Source organism: Oncorhynchus kisutch, linkage group LG17, assembly GCF_002021735.2.
Source record: "Oncorhynchus kisutch isolate 150728-3 linkage group LG17, Okis_V2, whole genome shotgun sequence".
Classification (NCBI taxonomy): Eukaryota; Metazoa; Chordata; class Actinopteri; order Salmoniformes; family Salmonidae; genus Oncorhynchus; species Oncorhynchus kisutch.
In genome coordinates, this window is record NC_034190.2 from 42,628,953 (window position 1) to 42,655,126 (window position 26,174).

Below are 26,174 nucleotides of genomic sequence, written 5' to 3' on the forward strand. Positions count from 1 at the left end.
AACTAACTAGCTAAATGTAGGATTTTCTAAGAAGTGTTCCTCTGTAGTTCAGTTGGTAGAGCATGACTCTTGCAACGACAGGATAGTGGGTTTGATTCCTGGGACCACCCATATGTAAAAAATGGATGCATGCATAACTGTGTGTTGCTTTGGATCAAAGCATCTGCTAAATGGCATGTATTATAAGAATGCAGACAATTGAGGTACCAGACAACTGAGGTACAAAAACATTGTGCTTAGTTTGTGTTTCTTTCAGGAATGGTACACCCAAACTTAGGTCCCAGGACTTGCTTTCACAAGTGGACTTGAAACTCTAACCATCTCAATGTTCACGTTAACCTGACTCAGGACCAACACATATGGAATGTCCTCTCAATAAGACAAGGTGATTCTGTTGATAGATCATCAGACTCAGATATCACAGTGATATAGTGACAAAGGAGAGGGTGAGCAACAGACAGTCAAGGATGGAGAGAGGGATGGTGTTCATCCTTCCTTCTCGTTAAGTATCCCTGATACCACTGGGTGTAATGATGTTACACTTATGCATTTTTTTGTGATGCATTTACCTCAATGTACCTGGGTGCAAAGTGGCCTGGGTGCCCCTGCTCTACCTTAACTGTTTGTCCCAGGCCCAACCCTACACCCGATCCTCACTCTGCTGCGTCCACGCTACACCCAATCTATCCCCAGACTCTTTCCCTTTACACTCTGAACTACACATTTCAATACGGCAATAGAAGCTGCATGAAAGCTGACCAATTGAATGCACTCTGCAGCACACCCGATACTGACAAAGTTCTACATTTTTCAACAACATAGACATTGAAAAATAGGTTTACAAGAGCCTACAGAGAATTGGTGTGGGAAATATAGTAAGGCCACGTCTAAATAGCTGTATTCTTTAAATGAAGTAGATTATATTACAATATGCCTATGATCTTTGAAATGTTTACAGACAAAACTGTAGTCACTAATGAACTGCGTGCATTTGGATTCACAGATGTGTATAGAGGTGCCTGTACTGACCTTGATCATCCCATAGCACGCCTCCATATGGCGGCATACACTACTATCACAACATCTTGATCCCATACAGTATGACTTTCTTCACATATTATCTGCTTTTAAGGCAGTACAATCCAAACACAGACCACTCCATCCAAAAACATTCCTTACCCCAGGACACTTCAACAGAAGTAAAGTAGGGAAGTAAAGAAAAAGGAGCACTCTTTTTCTGCATAGATCTGATTGGTTTATTAACTGGACAAACAAACAGGCGTAAGTTTCGGTGGAGTTTGCCTTCATCAGAGCCTTGAGTTGGGAGGAACCTATTTCACCCCACAGGGGAACGTCACATCAGCCATATCAATTAAACATGTCGATCAGAGCTGTCAATTATAGCAAGTAGACATTGGCTATTTAACCAAGTGTATAATAATCATTTGAGATTCCTACGTGTATGCTCCACTTGAATAATAATAAAAGAGAGACTACAAATGTCCACAGGATATAGGTAAACAACCATGGACTATCTAAGGACATTTTATTTCAATCAGTAACATCAGTAACTCATTCTTGTTAAAATAGCAGGTATCTACATACACACCAAAAGACAAAGTAGGTTTGACAATGGTATCAGCATATCTTTTCATAACGAGTACACACAAGTCATTATCTAGGGTTACATGGTATCTAACCTCGTCCCCAGGCTTGAATTGAAGAGAGAGCCAGCAGGTGAGCGAGATAACATAGTATCAAATCAAAGCAATCATACATTGCCACTTCTTATTTGTTAGCACCAGGTGGTGCAATGTGACAGGGAAGGTAAGAAACAGATCAAATGTCAGATTTTTTTCCTACCAAATATCTCACCAATTTACATTGGAAATTAACATGGGGTCTGTTGACACATTTTCAGTCATATTCCATAGCGCTGTGCATCTAAATCAAGTATTTTGTTTCTTGGTTTGTTTCAGTCAGTAGTTAACACAAAGAACAACTCCATCAGCTTTCCAACAACTAGTTGTTGATGCTCAGTTTTACAGTCACATACTTTAGGCAAATTGGCCATGGTCTTGGATTTACAGTGACAGACCACAACAATCGAACCAGTCATATGAGTGCTCAATCAACAATTCTATTAATGATGCAGAGATCATATGAGGTGAAAACCAGCATACATGTGGGTACTTGAAGACCAGGATTAGGAGCCTGTGGTTTAATGTAATTATCAAGGGATATTCAATCCCATAGGGTGACGCTAGCCTAACACATGGCACATTACATTACATTAGGGTGATTCACTCAATGGTTCACAGTGCAGGTGGTACAGATAGTCACACAACTGTCACTGTTCACTGATGACGGAAATTGGGTGATGGGAGGATATCTCTCCTTTATATAAAAAAAGAAGGCTAGGAACATAACTTAAATGTTTGCTGTGAGCGTAGATGTGAAGTAGTCTTTGTACAGTGTTGTATAGCGTTGGGCCAGTAACCGAAATGTTGCTGGATCGAATCCCCGAGCTGACAAGGTAAAAATCTGTCGTTTTGCCCCCGAGCAAGGCAGTTAACCCACTGTTCCCCGGGTGCCGATGATGTGGATGTTGATTAAGGCAGCCCCCAGCACCTCTTTGATTCAGAGGGGTTGGGTTAAATACAGAAGACACATTTCAGTTGAATGCATTCAGTTGTACAACTGACTAGGTATCACCCTTTCCCTATAGTAGTCTTTGTCAGGTACAGTAGTTGTTGTTCTCCACAGGGTTGTGTACAGTTGGTGCAGTGAGCCAGCACATCCACCAGAGGGTGAGAGAGTCACTTTACTGTTTTTCTTCGAACAAAGCACTAGCTTTATCCCTTTGCAGCTTAAACCATCTTAAACCAAAATTATGATTAATGATACTGTATTCTCTACACATCTTTGAATTGAGAGTAGAAATTCTGACTAAATTCTAACTGGCAGGGCTCTGACTCATTTGATCATTCATTTCTGCCCCGTTTGTACAATCAAGGCGTGGGTTGAGTTTCTCCCAAATTCACATGCAAAACAGAAGCCTCGGTGTTTTGCATTAGCTGCATATGAAAGGTGAGAGAATGATTGTACAGCAAGAGCAATACCCAGGTCTCTGAGCTTGCTGTCTTCTGTTTATCCAGGAGAAAATAAGACTGAAAAAAAAACGTTTTGATATGGATTAAATAACATTAAAGAGAGAGGGACTGAAAAGTGAATGATAATAGATAAAGAGATATATGTATTTGGTCTGTTGGGGATCAGCATTAGATTGGATATGTTCTTTGAGTATGATTTCATGCAGATGCAGAGGCATGGGGTTGTTGGGGTGCACCTGAGTGTGGTGGGGTGGAGTCAGTAAGGGCGTGGCACGGGGTATAGCAGGGTCATGTGCTCGGCCCCATTGAAAGGCAGCCGCTGAGTGCCGTAGTGGTGCACCACCTCTGGAATGCTGGGAAACACACAGCTACTCTGGTCCAGCGTGTAGCCATTCTCCTTTGTCTGGGCAACAATGATGTGAACACAGCCCTGGCTTGTCCTGAGAGAGAGGGAGTAAAAAAGGGTACAGAGGTAAAAAGGATTGATTACTTAATTGAAATCTCAAATTCAAACACGGGCTCGCTATTCCACACAATTCATAATATGTAGCCTTAAATTAGTATTAAGGGATCCAATACATCAACTGCAATTATTTTTGGACATATTGTGTATGGTATCAGCTCTGAAGAGAATAAACAGATGTACTAGTGACTAGTATACTCACTTTAACGCAATGGAGTATTTGCTGGTTCCTGATTCACTGTTCCTCACCAGGAAACTGGCCTCTTTGCAGGACTGGAGCTGAGACTCTGCCTCCTGGCGTGTTACACAGCCATGGTACCAGCTAGAGCAACCGAAGGACAGAGGGAACGGAAGGCACAGGGGTCAGAAATGAGAGTAGGATTTTTATATTGAACCTTTATTGAACTAGGCAAGTCAGTTAAGAACAAATTCTTATTCACAATGGAGGCCTACCCCGGCTAAACCCGGATGCCGCCCTATGGGACTCCCGATCACGGCTGGTTGGGATACAGCCTGGATTCAAACCAGGGTGTCTGTAGTGACACCTCTAGCACTGAGATGCAGTGCCTTAGACTGCTGCGCCCCTCCTGAGCACATGAAGCTAACAAAGTACAAAGGGCTTACAAAATAGTAGATGAGTCCTGTATTGAAGTGGTTCACTAATATCAACAATAGAATATCTGAACAACATAAGGTAACTCTGCAAGGTGTGGGGTAGGTTGAGCTAAAGGGTTCGTTGACTGTATATATGAATGGACAAAGCCATCGGTCACGTGACACCATTCATTCCTATGTGAAGACTCAATAGTGTATTGAAGCCAAATGAAGTCGGTTAAAGATGGCGTCTCATGGAAAGATAACGTGCACAGTTTGACCTACTCCAGGAAGTGCCATTGCAGGCTATCTCAGTACTGCGTCTTCTAATTGAGTACCTCAAGTTGAAGGCCGACCGGGGAACTGCAGGCTGACATTACCAACTAAATGATCCTTATATGTGTGCAATTTTAAATAGTCTGTTCAATTACATACATCTGCTGTATTAGAATAAATTATTGGTACCATGATTGTCTTCGTAAAAAAAAAAAATACTCAAAGATTGCCATTTTTCTATTCACTATATTTGGGGAGTCCTGTTTTCTGCCAACAATGCCTGCAGTACCGCAGTTGGCCTTGAACTTCCGTGGCTTCAATCAGAGGGGGCCGTCGTTCTCCCCTGGATGTGCCACCACTTGTTCGTAGGAAACCAACACTAAATTAATCATGTGACCAAAGATTTAGGAAGAGATCATAATTTCATGTAATTTGTGAAAGAAAAAAAACATTTTAAAAAATTGGTAAATAAGTTAGGTCCAAAAAAAACAGATTTTCACAAAGTCAAATGAATTCGTGTTATAGGTTTCATGATGCTTGTATTTAAACCAAAGTAGATCGTTTGAAGATTGTTTTATACATCACTTCGGGTCTCTACAAGTTACGGTCCTGAGGTCCTGAGGTCCTGAAAATAGCATTAAAGTGCATCCTTGGTAGCTGTGTGGGCTAATATAGTCAAAATGTTGAGTCAATGGGGGATTACATTTTGTCCAGTTTATGCATAATATGCATAGTATTTTTGCAATGTGTCAGGCATATGAACTCAAAATATTTATTGTTACAGAGCAGACTTCATCATGCCCTGTGTATACAAACATAAAACAAGCAGGGGTCCCTTGAGTTTCTTGAAAGAGCAGCCAAGGAAGTGAGAGAAGGAAAAAAAGTCAATTTGAGTAGCAGCAAGGGATGAAAGAAATTGACTGAATGACACGGAAGAGTTACACTGACAGGGAAGGAAAAAAAACATCTGTCTGTCGAAAGAGAGGCTATGATAAAGTAGCAGAGGCACAAGGACAACTAACCCAAGTCAGCTCAACCTACCCTTTCCCTATGCTCAACTTACTCAATACCCGTGGTAAGTTGTGCCAAGAGAACACTTTTTTTGGACAAGATATGTTTTAAAAACTGTTATGTTCACATGAATTCTGATTATTTTTAGAGATACACAACATCCTGAAATACAGTGCCTTGCGAAAGTATTCGGCCCCCTTGAACTTTGCGACCTTTATTGGATATACGACATTTATTGGATATTTCAAACTTTTTTAACAAATCAAATACTGAAAAATTGGGCGTGCAAAATTATTCAGCCCCTTTACTTTCAGTGCAGCAAACTCTCTCCAGATGTTCAGTGAGGATCTCTGAATGATCCAATGTTGACCTAAATGACTAATGATGATAAATACAATCCACCTGTGTGTAATCAAGTCTCCGTATAAATGCACCTGCACTCTGATAGTCTCAGAGGTCCGTTAAAAGCGCAGAGAGCATCATGAAGAACAAGGAACACACCAGGCAGGTCCGAGATACTGTTGTGAAGAAGTTTAAAGCCGGATTTGGATACAAAAAGATTTCCCAAGCTTTAAACATCCCAAGGAGCACTGTGCAAGCGATAATATTGAAATGGAAGGAGTATCAAACCACTGCAAATCTACCAAGACCTGGCCGTCCCTCTAAACTTTCAGCTCATACAAGGAGAAGACTGATCAGAGATGCAGCCAAGAGGCCCATGATCACTCTGGATGAACTGCAGAGATCTACAGCTGAGGTGGGAGACTCTGTCCATAGGACAACAATCAGTCGTATATTGCACAAATCTGGCCTTTATGGAAGAGTGGCAAGAAGAAAGCCATTTCTTAAAGATATCCATAAAAAGTGTTGTTTAAAGTTTGCCACAAGCCACCTGGGAGACACACCAAACATGTGGAAGAAGGTGCTCTGGTCAGATGAAACCAAAATTGAACTTTTTGGCAACAATGCAAAACGTTATGTTTGGCGTAAAAGCAACACAGCGCATCACCCTGAATACACCATCCCCACTGTCAAACATGGTGGTGGCAGCATCATGGTTTGGGCCTGCTTTTCTTCAGCAGGGACAGGGAAGATGGTTAAAATTGATGGGAAGATGGATGGAGCCAAATACAGGACCATTCTGGAAGAAAACCTGATGGAGTCTGCAAAAGACCTGAGACTGGGACGGAGATTTGTCTTCCAACAAGACAATGATCCAAAACATAAAGCTAAATCTACAATGGAATGGTTCAAAAATAAACATATCCAGGTGTTAGAATGGCCAAGGCAAAGTCCAGACCTGAATCCAATCGAGAATCTGTGGAAAGAACTGAAAAATGCTGTTCACAAATGCTGTTCACAAATGCTCTCCATCCAACCTCACTGAGCTCGAGCTGTTTTGCAAGGAGGAATGGGAAAAAATTTCAGTCTCTCGATGTGCAAAACTGATAGAGACATACCCCAAGCGACTTACAGCTGTAATCGCAGCAAAAGGTGGCGCTACAAAGTATTAACTTAAGGGGGCTGAATCATTTTGCACGCCCAATTTTTCAGTTTTTGATTTGTTAAAAAAGTTTGAAATATCCAATAAATGTCGTTCCACTTCATGATTGTGTCCCACTTGTTGTTGATTCTTCACAAAAAAAATACAGTTTTATATCTTTATGTTTGAAGCCTGAAATGTGGCAAAAGGTCTCAAAGTTCAAGGGGGCCGAATACTTTCGCAAGGCACTGTATATGTAGATACCTTTGTTAGAAAAAAACACTACATTTCCCTTGACATAGTGATGCTGAATGTAAAAATGACTCAACTTTACCCCACTCTCCCATACCTGTACATGGAGAGAGTGACAGGTACATATCTACATATCTAATGTATTGTTATGTGCTGCAGAAAAAAACTGAAGATACATTTTTTTTTTAAAGCAACAATCTATTGCATCTGCCCCTGCCGTTGACCTATAAACCGTGTCTCCCTTGTCTCCCCTCCTCACCTCTGTTTCTCCAGGGGCAGGGTGGGGTCCACCCGGCACACCTCAGCCTCAGGGCTGATGCTGGGCGGGGACGAGAGGGAGGGCAAGAAAGTAGGAGAGGACTTCAGGATCTTCTGGCTCCAACTCTTTTGTCGCAGATGCTGCTGCTGTTGGGGCTGCTGCTGGGGCTGCCGTGTGAGGGTGAGTGCGGGGGGGTCCTCTTTGATTGGGGTGGGGTGCTCAGGGCTGTCAAACTGGGCTGGGGACGAGGAGGGGTCAGAGCAGAGGGAGAAAATATGTAAAAGGGGTGGTCAACTTCTGTGTAGCAAATACGGTATATTGATATTGATCTGGTGTACTGGTTTAGAAGGTCTAATTACATTATAGACCTTAGAGCTTAAGGGGTCAGCCACTTAATAGATGCATCATTGCATCAGCAGATAGTTGTGATAGGGGTTGCATAGCTGCATAGCCAGTGGTAGTGTTCTAGAATTGTGTATGATTGTGCAGTAGGTCTTGTCTTTTGTCTAGACTATAGTACCAGGCAGAGCCTTGACAATCTGTTCCTTCTTCCACTCCCAGGGCAGCTGGTACTCAGCAGGGAGCCGGGAATCTAACTCTGGCCTGGTGACCGGGGTCTTCACGCTCCCTCCGTCACCCTCCACACCACCCTCATAGGTCATGTCGTAGATCTGGGGAGGCACGGGTCGCCCCTCCTCCACCTCCCCCTCAACCCCCTCCAGCAGGACACACATCTTCAGCATGTCCTTGGAACCCCTCCGTCTGATCTCTGTTAAAAAAAAGCAGAGACTCTTGTTAGAGAGGAAACACACCAGAGTGCCTCTGACCAGAGTATTGGCCGCCATTTTCTGTTCATTTTCAGATTATTCTACATGTTGAATCAGTAACAAGGAGCCACCGTTCGCCGGCACCCAGCTTTTAGCTGTTCGTCGTCACGGTGTGTCCGACCCAACATTACAGGAAACAGCTAGAGTTACCATTCCCAGACAACTGATCCTAGGCTAGTATTTTGCCTCACACGTCCATATCAGTATCTGATAAATGTCGGTTAACTGATCCTAGAACAGAACTACCAATTATGGTCAGTGCAACAATGAGGAATAGAGAAAACATGATGTGTTTAGAGAAAACATGATGTGTTTATAAAATGGAATAAATAATAATATAATAAGCGTAAATGGGCTTTGAACAGTTGAGCCATTGAGTTATTCACTTGACATAGCATGCAGCTGATGAGTGATGTCAGCTGTTGTATGATGTCAATGCCAAAACATTATGTGCTGAGCTTGGACTGTCACAAAATACTTAACCACTGTTTAATACTGTATGTCACAATGCACTGGTCACATGTGCACAATGCACTGGTCACAATGCACTGCACCACTTCAATATGAGAATGTACTTAAGTATGACACGCTACTAAAATGTTGTTATCTGCGGTCGGCCATATTCCCCAGGGCAATATAAACGGGCTTTCCCAAATTAGCCAGGTAGTAAGATATGCATTGGTAAAGCCTTGATGATTAGTGTGTAACAGGCCATTTTCAGTGTCACAGCAGTGTATTGTACCATTTTGGGTAAAACAATGAAGCGACAGAATCAAAGGAGGTCAAGAGAGTAAGTGATTGGTCGACTGATCAGTTGTCTTCCTGGATGTTTTGAGAAATGGTCAGAGCCTGCCCATATAGGGGGCCATGCAGGGGCTCTGTCTGAGGATAGCGGATGGGGGGGGGTAGTCACTGAGGGCCAACTTCCTTTCAGGAGAAAAGTACAAGGAAACAGAGACAGGAAAAAGGAAGCAGAGACAGGAAACTTCACCCATTGTCCTAGCACAACACAGTTGCCATAGCAACTTCCAGTGCTAGGCGATTGAGTTCACGTTCTTCAACATTTCTAATCGCTCTTTTCTGGCTAGACTGAAAATGGCAGTCCAATCATTCACCCATGACAGACACACATACATAGAATTCAGCCAATGAGGCCATGCCTGCACAAACCAACACACATATGCCTAAAACAAAAAATATGCATACGAACAACAATAGAAAAAACAGCCAAAACTCTGCTCTTTCCTGGCCACTGATATCAGATCAGATTACCAACGGCCAATCCCTCATCTTCAAAGCTGGGACCTGATCCAAAATCAATGCTTGTTATCCAAATTTTAGTAGGCCAAAATACTGAATATTATGTGTCACCTGTGATCATCTGCTGCGCATCGTAAGGCTCCATGTATCCATCATTCTCCCCCTCTCTCTCCGCATCCCTCTGCTCCCGAGTCTTGTGGGCGTCAAAGGGATCTGCATAGTCCTGAATGATCACCTGAAGCAAAGGAGCACAGCAAAATTAATACACATGAAAACTACTCAAAGACTCTGGTTTCCCAGACACAAATTAAGGCTAGTCCTAGATTTCAAAACTATTCCAATTGAGATTATCCATTGAGCATGGTTTTTAGTCCAAGACTAGTCTTAATCTGTGCCCACAGAGTAGATGTATGATTCACTAGAGGGAAAGGAAGAGGTGAGATAACAACAAAGAGACGTCAAGGGGTTTTTGGTGACATTATCTTATATATTATCTAAATTGTCCTGCTTCCCAAAGAGATCAAACATACATATATCATCAGTCATACAAAGTAGTACCCAATCAGGCCCATCTATTGTCAATGTTCAAAGAGAGTACAGCGGTATCATTGTTTCATCTTCTTTGTCCCAGAACCATTATCCTAACAACACCACCTACAGTATCTGGTAAATTCCGCCATTGCAAAAGGAATTCATTCACACTTGACTGCTCTGCTCTGTCTTTTTATCAGTGCCAAGGCCTTTCAAGTTTCTCACTGCCTGATATTAGATACCAGGTCAGTGTCTGTACAGGGGGTCGTTTTGCTGTAATAAATGTTCTTGTTCTGTCATCCCTAACCTGGGCTCCCATGTGGCGCAGCGGTCTAAGGGACTGCATCTCAGTGCAAGAGGCGTCACTACAGTCCCTGGTTTGAATCCAGGCTGTTTCATATCCGGCTATGATTGGGAGTCCCATAGGGTGGCGCACAATTGGCCCAGCATCGTCTGGGTTTGGCCGGTGTAGGCTGTCATTGTAAATCAGAATTTGTTCTTAACTGACTTGCCTAGTTAAATAAAGGTTATTTAAAATAAAAATATAAAAATATATATATGTATATATATATAGCGAGCCGGCTGGTGAACAAGATAAAGTCATCTCTAGTCATGTTGCCTTACAAGCATGATGATGGTAAATGACAATGACTGATACAGATGTAGGATATTAAATTGAGACAGTTTTCTACAGCAGGAAAACATTCCTGTAGCAACAGGAAATGTGAATAATTATGTGGATCATAATTCATGGACATTTTTTGTAGGGAATTAAACATTTTACGATAGGGCAAATCAAGTCTGAAATGTTAAAGTGGAAATTACAAACTTTAAAAAACTTGAATACACTACAAGTTTGCATTTCCTGCTGAGCAAGGAAAATTCTCATCAACAAAAGACTGGTCAAATTAGGATCCTACATCTGTAGGCCCCAATGCGTCCATCCATCCTTCTACCAGGATCTAATAGCACAGAGTATGCCAAATCTGATTCAACTGGTGATGGCTTTAGCACTTTTAGGGACAACTCCAACAACACACACAGACACAATCTCTGTCTCTCTCTTGCTCACACACACATGCTTTAGCACTTCCTGTGACCTGACCACAATATGGTGTGTAGGATAAGCGAAATGCTATATAGGCTACAACTTATCACACCCTGAGTTACTCAGCCCCATGTCAGGTTTGGTCTTTTTAGGGCCAGGTATACTTTTTTTGGGGCCAGGCCTCATAGGTGGAAACACAAAAGTCTGTGTCTTTAAGCCAAACACCGGGATAAGGTCTTATAATGGAAATGCTGAAAGACTGTAGCTTCCTCTGAGGCCCCTGAGAGATATTCCCCTTTCAAAGCCAAACAAAGACAGGCAGATTGACAACCCCAGCGACTGGGGCACTCAGGAGTCAGGGAAGGGATTTACCCCTCAAAACATAAAACTCTCTATTTCTCCTTCCTCTTTTATGTTTTTTTTCTTCACACCATCTCTCTACATCGTTTTCACTCGCTTTTTTATTTTCAAAGCCTAGCCAGAGGGGACCTGGATTAGCACACAATGCTTTTTACAACATGATAGCCTTCACCTGGGGCTTGAATGAGAGAAAAGAGATGGATGGGGTGGAGGGGTGAGAGAGGGGGAAACTGTGCCAGGAACAGAGGGGATTGGAGGGATAACTTTCAATAGGGGTGAAAATATGAAATGTCTTTATTCCATTGGAATTTTTGTGAGTGTAATGTTTACTGTTCATTTTGTATTGTTTATTTAACTTTTGTTTATTATCTATTTCGCTTGTAAACATATGTTTCCCATGCCAATAAAGCCACTGAATTTAATTGAATTTAGAAGGAGATGGAAAGGAAGGGAAAGATAGGCAGACAAGGAGGAGTGGATACAATGAGATTCAGAGACAAAGGGGAGGGAGGAAAACTGAAACAATGATATCAACTTTCACAGCTTCGACTGTTCCTTTGCTTTTCAGTGTCAACAGTATTAATGACACCCATGTTATTTTTGAGTAGGATTCCTGTTGCAGCCTACTATAGCTTATAATAATCATGGCTGTTAATATAATATAATAGTTATGCTTCATTGATTGATTGATAGTCATCCAAGTTCAAGTTTATACTTTGAATTTGTAGTCATTATACACCCCTCATACAATTACTGCTATATAGGCCTATAAAACGTATTGCAAGCTAAACAAACAAACAAATAAAGACTAATTATCAAATGTATTATTAGAATTTATCATTAGCATCACACTGGGGCTGAGCTCCCTGGCATCCAGGACCTCTATACCAGGCGATGTCAGAAGAAGGCCCTAAAAATGGTCAAAGACTCCAGCCACCCAAGTCATAGACTGTTCTCTTTGCTACCGCACCAAGTTTAGAAATAACAGGACCCTGAACAGCTTCTACCCCCAAGCAATAAGACTACTAAATAGTTAGTTAAAATAGCTACCGGGACTATCTGCATTGACCCTTTTTGCACTAACTCTTTTGACTCATCGCATATGCTACTGTTACTGTTTATTATATATCCTGTTGCCTAGTCACTTTTTTACATTTTATTTCACCTTTATTTAACCAGGTAGGCCAGTTGAGAACAAGTTCTCATGTACAACTGTGACCTGGCCAAGATAAAGCAAAGCAGTGCGACAAAAACAACAGCACAGAGTTACACATGGAATAAACAAACATAGAGTCACTAACACAATAGAAAAATCTATGTCCAGTGTGTGCAAATGTAGTAAGATTAGGGAGGTAATGCAATAAATAGGCCATAGTGGTGAAATAATTACAATTTAGCATTAACCCTGGAGTGATAGATGTGAAGATGATGATGTGCAAGTAGAGATACTGGGGTGCAAAAGAGCAAAAATAAATAACAATTTGGGGAATGAGGTAGACGGTTGGGCTATTTACAGGTGTACAGGTTCAGTGATCGGTAAGCTGCTCTGACAGCTAATGCTTCAAGTTAGTGAGGAAGATATATAAGTCTCTTTGCTGCAAGAGGGACTGGTGCACTTCACAAAATAGATGTCATCATGAGGGAGGACAATTATGTGGATATATTGAAGCAACATCTCCAGACATCTGTCAGGAAGTTAAAGTTTGGTCGCAAATGGGTCTTCCAAATGGACAATACTTCCAAAGTTGTGGCAAAATGGCTTAAGGACAACAAAGTCAAGGTCTTGGAGTGGCCATCACAAAGCCCTGACCTCAATCATATAGAAAATTTTAAAAAGCGTGTGTGCGCAAGGAGGCTTACAAACCTGACTCAGTTACACCAGCTCTGTCAGGAGGAATGGGCCAAAATTCACCCAACTTATTGTGGGAAGCTTGTGGAAGGCTACCCGAAATGTTTGAGCCAAGATAAACAATTTAAAGGCAATGGTAATTGAGTGTATGTAAACTTCTGGCCCACTGGGAATGTGATGAAAGAAATAAAAGCTGAAATAAATCATTCTCTCTACTATTATTCTGACATTTCACATTCTTAAAATAAAGTGGTGATTGTAACTGACCTAAGACAGGGAATTTTTACTATGATTAAATGTCAGGAATTGTGAAAAACTGTCACACCAAGACAGTCGTGAAGAGAGCACGACAATGCCTATTCCCCCTTAGGAGACTGGAAAGATTTGGCATGGGTCCTCAGATCCTGAAAACGTTCTGACTGGCTGCATTACCACCTGGTATGGCAACTGCTCGGCCTCCGACCGCAAGACACTAGTGGGTAGTACATACAGGTAGTGCGTACGGCCCAGTACATCACTGGGGCCAAGCTTCCTGCCATCCAGGATCTCTGTACCAGGCAGTGTCAGAGGAAGGCCCTAAAAATTGCCAAAGGCTCCAGCCACCCTGGTCATAGACTGTTCTTTCTGTTACCAAGTCTAGGTCCAAAAGGCTTCTTAACAGCTTCAACCCCCAAGCCATAAGACTCCTGAACAGCTAATCAAATAGCTACACAAACTATTTGCATTGACATCCCCCACCCCCATTTTTACCCTCCTGCTACTCTGTTTATTATCAATGCATAGTCACTCTACCTAAATGTATATATTACCTCAATTATCTCAACTAAACTGTGCCCCAGCACATTACCCCATGTATATATCCTCGGTACTGTTATTTTATTGTTGCTCTTTACTATTATTATTATTATTATTTATTTTTTTATTCAGTTTATTTTAGTAAATACTTTCTTAAGACTTATTTTTCTTAAACCTGCATTGTTGGTTAAGGGCTAAGGGCTTGTACAGTAAGTAAGCATTTCACTGTAAAGTCTACTTACACCTGTTGTATTCGATGCATGTGACAAATAAACTTTGATTTGATTTGATGATTTGACAGACCTTACAGATTATTGTATGTGTGGAGTACAGAGATGGGGCAGTTATCCAAAAATCATGTTATTCACTATTATTGAACCCGGAATAAGTTCATGCAACTTATTATGCGATTTGTGAAGCACATTTTTACTCTTGAACTTAGTTAGGCTTGCCATAACAAAGGGGTTGAATACAAGACATTTCAGTTTTTCATTTTGTATTAATTTCTTAAATGTTCTACAAACTAAATTCCACTTCAACACTATGTCGTATTGTGTGTTGCTCAGTGACACAAAAGCTCAATTTAGTCAATTTTCAATTCAGGCTGTAACACAACAAAATGTGGAAAAGGTAAAGGGTGAATACTTTCTGAAGGCATTGTACATACCATACGAAACGTAACATATCATACTGAATGTAGGGAGACAGATTTACATTTACAATGTTAGGTCTACCCCCGAGTCCAGCATCACAGTTGAAAATAGAAATAGTCTACAATTTCTAAAGTGCGTCAACATTTCTTACCGTCTCTGTTTTGCACAGTGGCTGTGATTTCTCTGTATCGAGTACCACTGGGCTGCTGTTGAAGTTTGGGCTCTTGTCCTTCTTATCGACTTTAATCAGACGACTGATGTAGGCATTCGCAGATCTGGAACTTTTCAGTGGCTGGTGCTCATCAAACACTGGCGTATCTGCTTTGGAATTTTTGCGACTTTTACCTATAAGGCTATCCCAAACTTTTCCATCCTTTATCGAACGTGTGCCATTCCTTCCCAGTTCGGCAGAATTTTTTCTATTTCTTCCAGACAGTAGAGCACCAACGCCTCCACCACCAACACTACTATCCGTTCCCGAGTTTTTGCTCGAACTCACTTTGGAGCTGGTTACTTTGGTGCCAATGCCAGCTACCAGTCCAAGTTTACCCCTGGATTGGGAACCTGATTCTGAAGCTGAGCGGATCCTATCAGTACCATTCTTCAAATTGATGGGGAATTCTTTGAACCACTTTGCCATGGTCTCTGTATAAAGCTAATACTCTCTTTGGTCCAACACCTTTATGCGCCATGCACTGTGCCAGCCCCAAAGACGCACCTTTAGAAATCAGAGTAGGCTATTCTGACACAAAAGACTTGCGTTGCTTCAACACAAGGCTGTTTTTTGAGATGTTCTGCATGTAGTCCAAAGTCCTCACTGGCTTATCTTTTACTTTGAGAAAGAAAAAAGCGGATATTGTTAGAATTTGTCAAATTGTCTAATTCTGGGCTATAAGAAATTCCAAATTAAATAGAATATGATTATTTTCATTTGATAATCCGATGAAACATTGATTAGGCTAACTTAATAGGCATGTTACATTTCGTTTTCTAATAAGATTAAACCAAAATTAAATAAATAACAAATAGCCTACATGTGATAGCTTATAACAAAATAAAAACCTGCTGTAGCCTATATTGGAAGATGTCTTCCTACTTTTATCCCATTTATGGTTTTCTTTAAGTCAGGTCGTATCCCTCTTCCATTTAGCTGCATGTAGAGTTATTCCCTTTGGATGAAGAGAAGTCTTTGGAGTGGGAAAACTCGAAAGAATCGAAAGTTTTTCTTGGTTCTTATTAGTGATCCCATTCCCAGAGTGTCAAATCTTGTAGCTGTCTATTCTTACAACGTAGCCCACTGACTGTGGCCAGAAGTTGAGAGGGGTGGGAAAGAGGGGTGGGGTAACATAGCAGGAACACAGACTAGCCTACAGTGGAAGGTGATTATTTCTAGAGTGGTCTACTATCCTGGCTGCCTGTGTCATGGATGCAAGATGAGGAAAGTATTTTTATATGTTTTTGTCCATGATGTTAATAGCTTGGACCAAAGGATTGGCTAGACTACTTCATCCTTCCCAACAACCTTGTTTTGCAGTTGTCACGCCCTGGTCTAAGTATTTTGTGTTTATCTTCATGTATTGGGTCAGGCCAGTGTGTGGCATGGGGTTTTTGTATTGTGGTGTGTTTTGTCTTGGGGTTTTGTTGTGTATGTATTGGGATTATAGCTAGTAGGGTTATCTAGCAAAGTCTATGGCTGTCTGGAGTGGTTCTCAATCAGAGGCAGGTGTTTATCGTTGTCTCTGATTGGGAACCATATTTAGGCAGCCATATTGTTTGAGTTTGTCGTGGGTGATTGTCCTTAGTGTCGTCTATGTTAGTTTGCACCAGTATAGGCGGTTTCGGTTTTCGTTACTTGTTTGTGTTTGTGTTTGTGTTTGTGTTTGTGTTTGTGTTTGTGTTTGTGTTTGTGTTTGTGTTTGTGTTTGTGTTTGTGTTTGTGTTTGTGTTTGTGTTTGTGTTTGTGTTTGTGTTTGTGTTTGTGTTTGTGTTTGTGTTTGTGTTTGTGTTTGTGTTTGTGTTTGTGTTTGTGGTTATTCGTGTTGTACGTTGTTCATTAAACATGGATCGCAATCTACACGCTGCAGTTTGGTCCGACTCTCCTTCACACCTAGAAAACCGTAACAGCAGTGTTGTCTTCACTAGGGCAACCTGGACTCAGGGGTAGACAAAACATAGTAAATGTAAGTCCAGGACAGTACAATTACATAGTATGGTTTAATTTGTGGATGTCCATCATCCATTTTGTATGATATATTTATGATTTCCAATTTGTATGATATGTTACAAATTGCAATTTGTACAATATGTTACCACCCATCAACCCTAATGTAACCTTCTGACTTATGTTACCATACCAAACATCAAGCACACCAAGACAGTCGTGAAGAGGGCTTGACAAAACCTATTCCCCCTCAGGAGATTTAGCATGGGTCCTCAGATCCTCAAAGGGACCTACAGCTGCACCATCGAGAGCATCCTGAATGGTTGCATCACTGCCTGGTATGGCAACTGCTCGGCCTCTGACCGCAAGGCACTACAGAGGGTAGTGCGTACGGCCCAGTACCTCACTGGGGCCAAGCTTCCTGCCATCCAGAACCTCTATACCAGGCGGTGTCAGAGGAAGGCCCTAAAAATTGTCAAAGACTCCAGCCATCCTAGACATAGACTGTTCTCTCTGCAAGCGGTACCGGAGCGTCAAGTCCAAGAGGCTTCTAAACAGCTTCTACACCCAAGCCATAAGACTCCTGAACATCTAATCAAATGGCTACCCAGACTATTTGCATTACCACCCCCCCCCCCCCCCCCAGCAGCATAAAAGGGGGCTACCCAGACCCCCCTTTTACGCTGCTGCAACTCTCTGTTATCTATGCATAAGTCACTTTAATAACTCTACCTACATGTACATTATTACCTCAATTACCTCGACTAACCGGTGCCCCCGCACATTGACTCTGTACCAGTACCCCCTGTATATGGCCTCGCTTTTGTTATTTTACTGCTGCTCTTTAATTATTTGTTACTTTAATTATATGTTATTTTCTTCTTTTTTTGTATTTTTCCTAAAACTGCATTGTTGGTTAAGGGCTTATAAAGTAAGCGTTTCACTGTAAGGTTTCACTGTTGTATTTGGCGCATGTGACAAATACAATTTTATTTTATTTTGATTTGATTTGATATCATACTCAGATTGACGTTTACTATGTTACATCTAGTCTATGAGACCAGGCTGACCTGGGTCTATAATCCTCATCGAAAAACAGACTCAGTCATGAATATGACATTCTTATGCAGTTTTATGATTTATACACAGCAGCCTATGAAAAAAGCTACATAGCAACATTGTGTGACATAGGTACCAGGTGGCACAGCTTTTCTGCTAAATTCAAAACCAAATTTTAACCCAAATAGATTATCTTTTTTGGGGTTAAAATTGGGTTAAAATTTGGGTTTGAATTTTATCAATCATAGGGCAAGGTATCAAGAGGCTCCAGCAACTTATACTTTGTCTACTCTATTGTCCATACATTGAATGACACTTAAAATGGTGTCAACAATATATATATTGTATATATATATATTGTATATATTGTGTGTATATATATATATATATATATATTGTTGACAGCATTTTAAGTGTTCATAATTATTTCTCTGTTTTGATAGAGTCTCTTTACTTTCCTTTTTTCATATATATATATTATACGTTTCATTCAATGTATGGACAATAGAGTAGACTAAGTACAAGTTGCTGGAGCCACTTGATACCTTGCCCTATGATTGATAGCCACCCCCATGGTCCTTGCTTTCTCCGGGACCCTTGGGACGTCCCTGCCCCATTAAAGTTGAAATGTTAATGGTAAGGTTACAGTAATAGCTACTTTTAAGGTTAGCGTTTAGGTTTAGGTTAGGGACGTCCCAAGGATTCCAGATTGCATTGTAAAACGGAACGCCTATGTGTGTCCATCCCTACCTCAGCGTTGAAAGTGGTCCGTTCTAGACTGCTCCATAACCTGAAATTAAAGGGGTGCTAATTTCAGAAATGAACAAATTAATTATATCACGTGTGCTATTTACTACACAAGATAAATCAGTTAAACTACACTTAAAATTATTGATAAGTGTGACTACGTATATTGTTAATCTATATGCAGAAAGTGACTTTAATTAAGAAAACTCGTTTTAGGACAACCCTACTTTCCCTCTGAGTTTTAATGTTCCCGGATGCGCGTCTCTCTTGCCTGGCCCTCTTTGTCCGGCGGCGATAGTAGGCCGTGATTAATATGGCAAAATGTGCGTGTTTGTTTCAATTATTATTTTAAGCTGTACCACAAAAGAAAGCATATACCGTGTGAGGACTGGTATATCGGCAATGACACACTGGAGAGGTTCATATTAACGACTACAGAGCAAGCAACGGAGAAAGGGTATAGTTTGCTTCCCAATAATGCTAACAGGCTAGCTAGCTAACGTTAAACAACATTTTATTAACTAGAGACCGGTTATTTTGCGCCGCTGGCTATCATAGAGGCGAAATGTGTAAATTAACCAAATTTAATGTAGGTTATTCATTGTTATAAATCATAATCTACATGTAATCTATATAAAAAAAAACATAGCTAACTAACGACTAATGTTACCCAAATGTGCTAACATTTAGCTAACGTTGCTATACAGCTAGCTAGCTTAATTGCTAACGTTACACATCTGTAAGTGATCATTTTTAGAGGGGGGTGGGGGGGGGGGTGTTAAGTTTCATTCAGCCCGGCTATTCATTTTGTACAAGCTGGCTGCTGAGAGTAACCCTGGCTAGCCACAGTTTTTGAGCATGTGTGTTGGCCAGCAAACCCCGTGACAGTCAAAGTGTGTGGAACAAGATATCGAGTTGTAAATTGCAAGGGAAGACGCACATTACTTATCTATCTATAGAAACTGTCCTCAAATCCAAAGACTGTTTGACTCCACATGCTAGTATTGCTCGGGTCCAAATTCTCAAGACTATTCGTCATTTTACATTTTTCTTACATGATATGAACGGTGACATTGCACAGCACCAACAGTCATATTAATGGCTGCCGAATCGGGGAGACTCCTGGCGGGACAAGGCCAAGGAAAGCGAGGCAAAGGTAGGATTTTGATCATTTATCCATCCATCCCGTCTGTCTCAGATCAGAACTAACCATTAGTTACCACTGCTGCAAATCCATGTGTCTACAGGACTGCAGTCAGTTGTTCTGTCTCATCGTTTTTGTCCTGCTACTCGCATGTCTTGCATGCTGGTAAATGGCCTGGTATTAACTTAATTTCTACATTCTCATGATGCCCATTATTTTCCTCTCTGTGTCTCATACTCAGCCAAACCTGGCATCTCTCTGCTTGGCATCTCTCTGCTTGGCTGTTCAACACTGAAATCAAATTAGTGTATTGGTTGTGAGTGATGTGATATACTTCTGTTTCGAGCAATCTATACATATTTACCCAGGATAAATTTACACGAGACACTAAGAAGGGTATGTTCAGCAGTATGAGTTGTTTTTATGTATATCTATATATATATTTTTTGGTGGGTGTGCATCACATGGCTAGTGATGGCTGTTCAACAGTCTGATGGCCTGGTAATAGAAGCCATTTTTATTCTGTCTTTGCTCTGATGCACCTGTCTGAAGGTAGCTGAGTGAACAGTCTGTGGCTTGGGTGACTGTGGTCCTCACCTCCACACACTGTCCTCATGCCAGTCAGTCAGGAATGTTGTCTCTGTCCACTCCTGGTTCTGGACTTTGATCTTTACATCTGGGTTCTGTGTTACAAATGTAAAGTCTTGCGTTGTATTTATTGCAATGTCAAAAGAACTTAGAAAAACATCAGCCACCTTTTGCATTCCCTAAGAAGATGCAGACACTAGAGGTGCTAAATCAAGTTAACACTCCATCCCAGCTGCTTTTTGTTCTATGCTGCTCTGTCTGTATGCTATGTCTTGCTTGTTCTATGTTGCTATTGTCTATATTGTAATTGTTTTTAATAACCTGCCCAGGGACTGCGGTTGAAAATTAGCCGGCTGGCTAAAACCGGCACTTTTACTGAAACGTTGATTAATGTGCACTGTCCCTGTAAAAAATAAAAATAAACTCAAACTCAAACATGGTTAATCTTCCCACTACTTACTCCAAACCCACCCTCACAAAAAGCATTTCTTAGGGAATGAGGGAAAAATAGACCATGTGTATGTTAATCTATAAACTGGAAAGATACTGCTAGAATGTCCCTCTTATCTCTCCTCTTCCCCTCTTTAGGTGGACAAATGAAGAGCCCAGAGAAGAAGAAGAGGAAATCCAATGCTCAGGTAACGACTGCCTTGGCAATTCTGATCTGAAGACATTCTTCCTTAATGTAAACATGTTTGACTGGTGGCCTTGTCTGGGAGAAGGTTTTACTTGTTGTGTTCACTTTTTCTTGTGCTGGTCTTGTGATTTGTTACACATTTACTCATGATCTAAACTCGTCAAGTAAATTTTTGTGGTAACATAGTTGACAACTTGTTACATCGATCAGTGGTTTCACTAGTTTACTATTCAACCATTCTACACTATGTGTAGCTTCTCTGCTCTTACCAAATTGACCTCGTTCAATCTCAATAATCCTTTCTCTCTTGTCTCTACTCATTGTGTGTTTCAGGGGCCTGGTGGCGCGTTCTCCCACCTCTCTGAGTTTGCGCCCCCTCCCACCCCCATGGTGGACCACCTGGTTGCCTCCAACCCTTTTGACGATGACTTTGGCCCCCCGTCACTGCCGTCCCGACCCGGTGGGGCTGGAGGTCCAGGAGGGGGTCCCTTCCTCCCCAGCCCCGGGGCAGGTGGAGGAGGAGGGCCGTATGGGGGTGGAGGCAGGATGGGCCCTGGGGGCATGGGCTTCATGGGGGGCCCCGGAGGACCCGTAGGAGGCCCTGGAGGTCCAGGTCGGAGACCGCCTTTCGGCCCAGGACCACCCAACGCAGGACCGCACCACCAGCTGGGCTTTGGAGGGATGCCTGGCTTCGGGGGTGGGGGTGGTGGGGGAGGTTTCCCGGGGCCTGGGGGTCCGTCACAATTTAACATGCCCCCCAATTTCAGTCCCCCCATGCACCCTGGACCGGCGTTCAACCCCATGCTGTCCCCTGGTGGTATGGGGGGTCCTGGAGGAGGGGGGCCACCGCACCCTCGGTTTGGGATGCCCCCGCAGCAACAGCACGGACAGGGTGGGCACCCCTTCAACAGCCCCCCTTTAACAGGTGGTGGAGGCCCCAGGGGACCCCCCCATGGCCCCATGGGGGGCATGCCTGGAGGGATGAACATGATGGGGGCCATGGGAGGTGGCCCAGGAGGAAACATGGGAGGGATGCCAAGTCTACCCCCTCAAGGACAGTTCCCTCCTTCACAAGATGGGCCCTACCCAGGCCCCAGCCCCCCGGGTCCAGGAAATGAGGAGGGGAAGAACTTTGGTGGAGGTGGGCCCCAGTCTGGGCCTCCTCAGCAGCCTAACTTAAACTCCTCTGGTCCCCCAGGTCCCAACAACACTCCCCCCGGGCCTCCCAACTCTGGCCCTCCCCAGCCTGGAGGAGGCTTCCCTGGACACCCTGACCAGCATCCCAACACAACCGGTCAGCCCCCCTCAGCACCGCCCCAGCCCAACCCTAACTCCTCCCCCACCGGCCCCCTCAACGGATCCCAGCCTCAGCAGGTGCCGCCAAATCAGCTGCAGGGGCCCAACTCTACCAACACCCCCTCTTCCAATAACCCGCCCCAGCAGCAGTCGACTCTGCCCAATTCTGCCCCTGGCTCCACCCCTTACAACCAGCAGAACAACGCTCCTGGTGGATGCCCCATGCCCAATGCTCCCCCCAACTCTGCCCAGAACAACTTGACCAACAGCGGGGGCAACACCCCCGCCAGCAACCCTAACCCCCCTTCCAACTCCACTCCCAACACCCAGTCTCCGCTGCCCCCCGGCCCCGCCAACACTTCCACGGGCCCAGGCGCCGGTCCAGGAAAGCTGGGGGGCCCGGGAATGGTGTTCCCCTGTGGCTTCTGTCTGTCAGAGGTGCACGACGACCAGGATGCCATCTTGTGCGAGGCTTCGTGCCAGCGCTGGTTCCACCGTGACTGCACGGGCCTGACTGAGCCGGCCTACGGGCTGCTGACCCGGGAGAGCTCTGCCGTCTGGGCCTGCGACTTCTGCCTCAAAACCAAGGAGATCCAGGCTGTGTATGTCCGCCAGGGCCTGGGCCAGCTGGTGGCTGCCAATGAAGGCTGAGGAACAGGAGGCGGAGGAGGAGAGACTGGGAGGGCTGCAGGGGAAGAGACAATGACTGCTCTGATCTCTCTCGCCCAACCTTATCTGATAAGCCGTTTACAATGCCCAAATCTCTCTTTTACATACATAAAAACACTTACACCCACTGGACAGTTTATTGGGTACAGCGCCTCTTTCACGAAAACGGATCGCTCCTATAGACAATGAGTCATGTGGCCGTGGCTTGCTATGTAAAGCAGGCAGACCGGCATCGAGTCATTCAGTTACTGTTCGATTGAATGTTAGAATGGGCAACACAAGTGACCTAAGCTTGTGACTTTGAGCGTAGTATGATTGTCGGTGCCAGGCGCACCGGATCCAGGATCACAGACTCCCTCCTGGGCTTTTCACGCACAACAGTGTCTAGGGTTTACCAAGAATGATGTGACAAACAAAACATCCAGAATTGTGCAAGCTATCAGGTGGGCCACAAACAAACAAATAACGGTGCAGTGCAACAGTGAAGTGCAGAATGGCATCTCGGAACCCACAACTCATCAATCCTTGTCAAGGATGGGCTGTTGCAGCAGATGACCACACCGGGTTCCACTCCTATCAGCTAAAAACAAAAAGAAGCTGCTTCAGTGGGCACGTGATCACCAACATTGGACAATTGAGTGGAAAAACATTGCATGGAACATTCAGGCTGTTCTGGAAGCAAAGCTGTGTCTGACCCGGTACTAGATGTGTGTACCTAATAAAGTGGCTAATGAGTACATGAAGCACTTTTAGTGACTCTTTTGGACTGAACAACTGATTTCCCCGTACATGACAATGCCCTGTCCACATTATCCCCCCCCCCCCCCCCCCCCCCCAGACATTTGGCCTGGCGACAAGCAAAGCACTGACACCAACACACTACCTCATACTTTGTGACTGACCAACACAGACCCCTCACTGACAGACTGACTGACCCCTGGTGGGAGCGTGGTCATCTTACACACACATACATGCATACATACATACCTGGTTTTGACCCAGAGCAGATGAATCCAAAGGAGACCCAGGCCACTCCTCAATGTACTAGACTGTCCTCCCACCCATACCTCCAGAGAGAAAAGAATGGCGCCACAGAAACATTTGTAGATATGCAGCCTGAACGTTTGCCCAAAACACGCCTCTGTCCATCTTGGAATGCAGGAGAATCAACCAATGAACAAAAAAATGTAATTATATAATGTCTTGGTTATGTCAATGGACTTTTTGTTTTTATACATTGAATCAACCATTTTTATATCTCCTTCACTGGACACAGAAGTTGTGATATCAGTGCTGTTGGATGGTGTTGGCATAGCTACAAGTAGTGACATCATGGTCATATCCAATGTGTGTACTAGTCTTTTGGGAATGCATGTGAACAAATGCAGTAACTTTGTCCAATCTGTTTTTATTTGTAATTTGGTCTCTGCTAGAGGCCTCGAAGTAGACCAAATAACAGAGCAAATAATATCAATGTTCATATTATTGTCATGTCAGGTGTTTGTAATTTTCCTTCTTAAAAAAAAAAAAAAACATTCTGTCCAAGTTGCCTTTTTCTCACCCCATTTCATTTTTTTTGTACTGCTTTCTGCTGTATAATAATGTGCTCTACTCAGGCGCACTCTGGTGGGAACCTGAGGGACTGACCAGCAGCCCACACAGTGTGGGAAAGATACTGAACTCTGAAGAAGTAAAGAATTGTTTTTGTACTCGCCCTTGTCAAATCTTTTTATTTGTGGCTTTTGTTGTATTAAACATGGGGATACACTAAACCTGCTAAAACAGATATGCTGCTACTCTAGTCTAGTTACTTCAAATTGTCTAATGGTAGTACCAGGGTTGAGTCATTTCCCATTCAAATCAGTCAATTCAGGTAGTAAACTGAAATATAAATTTTTCTCAATTTTTTTATCTATCTGTGGGAATACTTTGGAACAGATTCCCAAAATTAAAATGTTTTCCTTAGTCTTATGTCCAACAATTGTTTTTAAAGTATGTTTTTTTGCTCAGAGAACTTGTGGGGACAAATAAAACCACCTGCAGGCCGCCAGTACGGGAACCCAGCCCTAGGCAGATGGGTTGCCTCCCACAATGTTACGACATATAGTGCTGTTGCCCTAGGTCTGGGATTTCTGAGAGTGATTTGAGTGAATATATATATATTTTTTTGCCCAAACCCTGAATGTTACTTACTGACCAACCCTCGCATGAGCATTGATAACCATTATGCCATTTCCATCAATCAGTGTCTATCATGGGGATTATATCCATCTAAATGCACTCTTGATGTCTGAGAAACAGAATTGTGTTCTGCTCTGTGGAAATGTATTGAGTTCATAACTTTCCACTGATGCATAACAATCCAACGGAACTTATTTTTGGTGATCGGCGAGCTATGAAGAAATGTCATCATGTTAAAGAGATTTGTTTATTACCATGGCATGATGTAAGTAGTCTGTCTATGGGCCAGGAGAAACTGCATTCCAACAACTATATTACCAGTCATGACCAAAAACTAAATGAACCCTTAGTTGCATTCACGCAAATATCACCTCAAATCCATACCTGATATGGTCACGGGAACTGCAACCGTATCAAATCAGATTGTGTTTGTCACATGCGCCGAATACAACAGTATTCTGTTGCTGACAGACAGTTGCTGTCAGTTGCTGACAAGCCCTTAACCAACAATGCTTTGAGAAGGAAAAAATAGACAAAGAATATAAATAATAAACAGCAGCAGTAAAATAACAATAGCGAGGCTATATACAGGAGGTACCAGTACAGAGTCAATGTGTGGGGGCACCGGTTAGTCAAGGTAGTTGAGGTAATATGTACACATAGGTAGCGTTAAAGTGACCATGCATAGATAAACAGAGTAGCAGCAGTGTAAAACAGGGGTCTGGGTAGCCCTTTCATTAGCTGTTCAGGAGTCTTATGGCTTGGGGGTAGAAGCTGTTATGAAGCCATTTGGACCTGGACTTGGTGCTCCGGTACTGTTTGCCGTGCGGTAGCAGATAGAACAGTATGATTAGGGTGGCTGGAGTCTTAACAATTTTTAGGGCCTTCCTCTGACACCGCCTGGTATGGAGGTCCTGG

At 42.9% G+C, this 26,174-nt stretch overlaps 2 protein-coding genes across 4 annotated transcripts; one reads left to right on the forward strand and one right to left on the reverse strand.

The window, feature by feature from the left end:
• Positions 1-1,238: 1,238 nt before the first annotated feature.
• Positions 1,239-16,079, reverse strand: LOC109907701 (SH2 domain-containing adapter protein E). Of its 2 annotated transcripts, XM_031793853.1 has the most exons (8): positions 15,871-16,079; positions 14,926-15,606; positions 9,650-9,773; positions 7,972-8,220; positions 7,452-7,689; positions 3,779-3,898; positions 3,350-3,553; positions 1,239-3,170 (listed from the first exon to the last, which is right to left on the reverse strand). In XM_031793853.1, exons 2-7 carry the CDS (start codon positions 15,412-15,414, stop codon positions 3,370-3,372), a joined length of 1,404 nt encoding a protein of 467 aa, XP_031649713.1. In that variant the 5' UTR covers positions 15,415-15,606; positions 15,871-16,079; the 3' UTR covers positions 1,239-3,170; positions 3,350-3,369. The 2 variants fall into 2 exon arrangements, with proteins under 2 accessions (XP_031649713.1, XP_020361411.1); XM_020505822.2 differs by having other exon boundaries at positions 1,239-3,553.
• Positions 16,080-18,966: 2,887 nt separating this feature from the next.
• Positions 18,967-24,784, forward strand: LOC109907702 (pygopus homolog 2-like). 2 transcript variants are annotated; one of them, XM_020505824.2, is made up of 4 exons: positions 18,967-19,198; positions 19,823-19,897; positions 21,062-21,111; positions 21,444-24,784. In XM_020505824.2, exons 2-4 carry the CDS (start codon positions 19,840-19,842, stop codon positions 23,055-23,057), a joined length of 1,722 nt encoding a protein of 573 aa, XP_020361413.1. In that variant the 5' UTR covers positions 18,967-19,198; positions 19,823-19,839; the 3' UTR covers positions 23,058-24,784. The 2 variants fall into 2 exon arrangements, with proteins under 2 accessions (XP_020361413.1, XP_020361414.1); XM_020505825.2 differs by lacking the exon at positions 18,967-19,198 and having other exon boundaries at positions 19,205-19,897.
• Positions 24,785-26,174: the final 1,390 nt, after the last annotated feature.

Excerpts from the sequence above, each read along its gene's own strand:
- LOC109907701 (XM_031793853.1), bottom strand. The coding sequence starts at position 15,414 with ATGGCAAAGTGGTTCAAAGAATTCCCCATCAATTTGAAGAATGGTACT. Across the intron at positions 9,774-14,925 it reads CACTGTGCAAAACAGAGACG|GTGATCATTCAGGACTATGC; the intron begins GTAAGAAATGTT and ends CCTTTGCTTCAG. Across the intron at positions 3,554-3,778 it reads AAATACTCCATTGCGTTAAA|GACAAGCCAGGGCTGTGTTC; the intron begins GTGAGTATACTA and ends CCTCTCTCTCAG.
- LOC109907702 (XM_020505824.2), top strand. The coding sequence starts at position 19,840 with ATGGCTGCCGAATCGGGGAGACTCCTGGCGGGACAAGGCCAAGGAAAG. Across the intron at positions 19,898-21,061 it reads CCAAGGAAAGCGAGGCAAAG|GTGGACAAATGAAGAGCCCA; the intron begins GTAGGATTTTGA and ends TCCCCTCTTTAG. Across the intron at positions 21,112-21,443 it reads AGAGGAAATCCAATGCTCAG|GGGCCTGGTGGCGCGTTCTC; the intron begins GTAACGACTGCC and ends TGTGTGTTTCAG.